Raw genomic sequence first — 3,213 nt, forward strand, 5'->3', positions numbered from 1 at the left:
CTTGCTTCATCTCCCCTTATACTGCAGGCTTCGCACTTTTGTATGAATTGGCCCTCCCGCTGGTAATCTCTGGTATGTATCTCGTGTAAGGCGGCGTACACTTCTTTGCATACCTGTAGCAGGATCGTAACTCATCATATTCAAGTAACGAACCGCGCTCTCTACGGAATTGACATTCTGTGCTACCTTTATAGCGAGGAAACCGGCGGAATCAGCCGTACAACCGAGGATTCTACTGAAGTACACTAGCAAGGTTGAAGCTGGTCGCCCATCCATCACTTCCTCCGTGCTGAGTGCTATCATAAGCCTAAACAGCAGCTCCAACACTTCGGTCAAGTCTGGATTTTCTTCACTCGAGTTAGCCGTTATATCGGCTCCATCCTCCTCCTCCTCCTCCTCATTTTCAGATTCGCCACTTTCTGAGACACTCTCCATATCGTCATAATCTTCGGCCATAGACTCTTCGCTGTTATCTATTCTACTACTGTACGAAGGATTGTCCGAATCCCGCCGCAGTATCTACTTTTCGTCCGTGCCAACCTGGCGACCCTGAATTTCCCGGGCGTTTTTCTCAAAAAATTACCCCGCAAGAGAGACAACTGAAGAACAATCAATCAACACATTTTACTGCTGCTCACTACTAGTGACCCGACATTCTCCCCTTTAAGCACGCTCAGTGCGATACTTGTCTATCTCTTTCGTCAGAGTGCGGGGGCGTTGATCTATTTTTGATGTTTTCACAGCCACGCGCCACACATATTGTTATATGGAAGGGCAAACTCCCTTCTATCCGCACACAGGCGCCAATCTAACAAAATCGTAGCATCATACACACATCCAATGAGAGATATCAGAGAATCAGGGCTCGTGACACTGCATTCTTGGCTTAAGCACTGCTGGTTCCGGCTGGGTGACACGCACACATGTTTAGGCTTGAAAGTACAGCCCGTAGCCGCCATGCTACCTGTCTTTGCGGGGACCATTATTACACGCCTACCAGACTAAGGGACTTATTGCCCAGGAAAACCAAGATATGGGATGCATAGGATTTGGCCCGCAGAAGACAGGGCTCACAAGTTGACACTACATGAAACCGTATGCTACTATGAAGGCAGTCTTTTATCCTCGAAACTGGGTCGTTCGGCTCTCGATATGATAGCGAGGTCTAGACCGCGGTCCACTCGCTAAAGGGCTGAAGATCTAGACCACCATGCATGTACCATGTAGCAGTACTAGGGTAACCCCGGAGCAATTCTACCGGTAATGGGGAGGACTTGTATCGCAACTGGCCAATCAGAGTGAACCATTCGTCTGAGCGACAAGCCACGGAGTCCTTCTTTGTCAACTACCAACCAGCCCGTGACCCGCAAGGTAACATCACACAAATCTGACTAGACTGTTTTTGTCCTTAAGCCCATCTCTTCGCCAAGAAGCCTAGCTGAAAGCCAAGAACAACTATCAGCAGGAAAAATCATGATACATCACAACAGGTGGTTTGACAACAACGATTAGCAAATCACGCAGCTTGAAATGGAAGACCAGAGTCAACTATAGTAGTAATCCCCGGGCTTAAGGGCTAGAACTGGATCCCATCCAAGAGATTAACGGACGTTTCCATTGACGGCCAGAGACCAGTTCTCACAACGAACCGATAGGCGCATATTGCTTATTCTTGAACGTTTACTACGGATATAGTACTGTTATATAAAAAATCTAACTGTACGATTCTTGGGAGCATAGTCAATAATTATCCTAGAGTTAAGGCTTGGAAAGTACGCAAGAAAACAGAAGGTGACTTTAATGTCCCCAGCGACAACAACTCATTAACTTTATCCAGGTTGCACATGATATTTCGTCTTGGAATCCACAACCTCTAACCGCTCTGGAGTAAAAAGACTTGGTATGGGATCTCCGAACAGCTGTGCATTAAGAGCCAGAATATCCAGAATCAGACCGCTTTCAAAGCACAGACGCGGACACAGTCGCGCAGTGCAATCATGCTCTTTTTATTTATTTTATTTTTGCTTTTTTTTATTCGGGATTTTCATCTAATCTTGGGCTAAAGGAAAGAAGGTTTTCCTAGAAATATAAAGTTAGCGCCTTAAGAGTTCCCCTGGATCTTGGGGTACCATTTCCGAGGAGGATGGACTGTAACGTCAATCATGATGGGTTTCTTCGTGTCATTCGTTTCCTTCGCGCCGGAAAATGGCTTGTCAACATGATCATCAGATCATCCACATGCTGTAACCCAAACGCAGTGGCCGACTCCGACCCTCCTACAGCAACAGTTCGCCAATCACCGTTCACCGATTAACGGCGGTAACTAACCCCTCAATGCCAAATCACGACCAATGGCAGCATGTTGTCATTCAGACTAGCCCTGCGCATTACACTTGCGGCATGCGTGTCAACATCCCAATCCCACATGGCTTTTTCCTACCGTCGCAGGGGGTCAAAGTTCTGCCAATTCTATCATAGCTAGCCGGAGTTTCTTGCTAATGCAATTTCAAGCTTAAAAATAGTTCAGAGTAACACAGTTCATGGCTTGCAGCCGGTCACGTACAGGTACAGAATCAGAGTATGGGGAGCGGGATTAAACGCGTCCCAAAATCTGGCAGATCGCCTTGGCCTGGGTCCGCTGGCGACAGTTCCGGACGAAGCCGAGGAGAAGATCATTGAGGCGGCACGTCAACGGCATGATCAGACTGGGTACACGCCAGTTCCAACCGCCGGAGTAATTTAACGAACCGACGAATGTGGCTGAGGGTAGTACATGGGATACATGATCCAGATTGACTGCTGCTGCTGCTAGTGATGCGGCATGTAGATGTTAGAATAGGGAGTGCCAGGATGCAGCGGAGGATTACTGAGGCGGAACCGGGCGTCTAGACATTGAGTGTGACTAAACTCCTCGCCATGCTTCACGTCGGGTAGACGAAGCTCTTGGGGTATTGTACCATGATGGCCCACGTCGTCATACACCATCTTGACAACGTCCTTGTCACACATGGCGCTGATGCTTGAGGAGCTGCTGTTGTTGGAAGGGAGGATAGAGGTGGGCACGCTGATTGGGATATAGCCGGCGCCATAGTCGGCTGATGATGATGGGATCGAGACGCTGGAGGGGATGGTGCAGGAGACGGTGCTCGCCAAGGATACGCAGTTGTTGGATAGAAGGGACGTATTGTTGGCTGTAGTCGGGGAAGGAGTTGT

At 48.4% G+C, this 3,213-nt stretch overlaps 2 protein-coding genes across 2 annotated transcripts in view; both read right to left on the bottom strand.

The window, feature by feature from the left end:
• Nucleotides 1-6: 6 nt before the first annotated feature.
• Nucleotides 7-456, bottom strand: FOXG_22571 (uncharacterized protein; the record flags this gene model as incomplete). The annotated part of the gene is made up of 1 exon (XM_018402986.1): nucleotides 7-456. The coding sequence occupies one exon, from the start codon at nucleotides 454-456 to the stop codon at nucleotides 7-9; it is 450 nt and encodes a 149-aa protein (XP_018257503.1).
• Nucleotides 457-2,808: 2,352 nt separating this feature from the next.
• Nucleotides 2,809-3,213, bottom strand: part of FOXG_16732 (uncharacterized protein) — a gene marked incomplete at both ends in the record, with an annotated part of 1,175 nt that continues 770 nt past the window's right edge. The window contains one exon of the mRNA XM_018396750.1: nucleotides 2,809-3,095. Within this exon, the coding sequence (XP_018257504.1) occupies nucleotides 2,809-3,095 (287 nt within the window). The remainder of the gene's footprint in view (nucleotides 3,096-3,213) is intronic.

Source organism: Fusarium oxysporum, chromosome 15 (genome assembly GCF_000149955.1).
Source record: "Fusarium oxysporum f. sp. lycopersici 4287 chromosome 15, whole genome shotgun sequence".
Taxonomy (NCBI): Eukaryota; Fungi; Ascomycota; class Sordariomycetes; order Hypocreales; family Nectriaceae; genus Fusarium; species Fusarium oxysporum.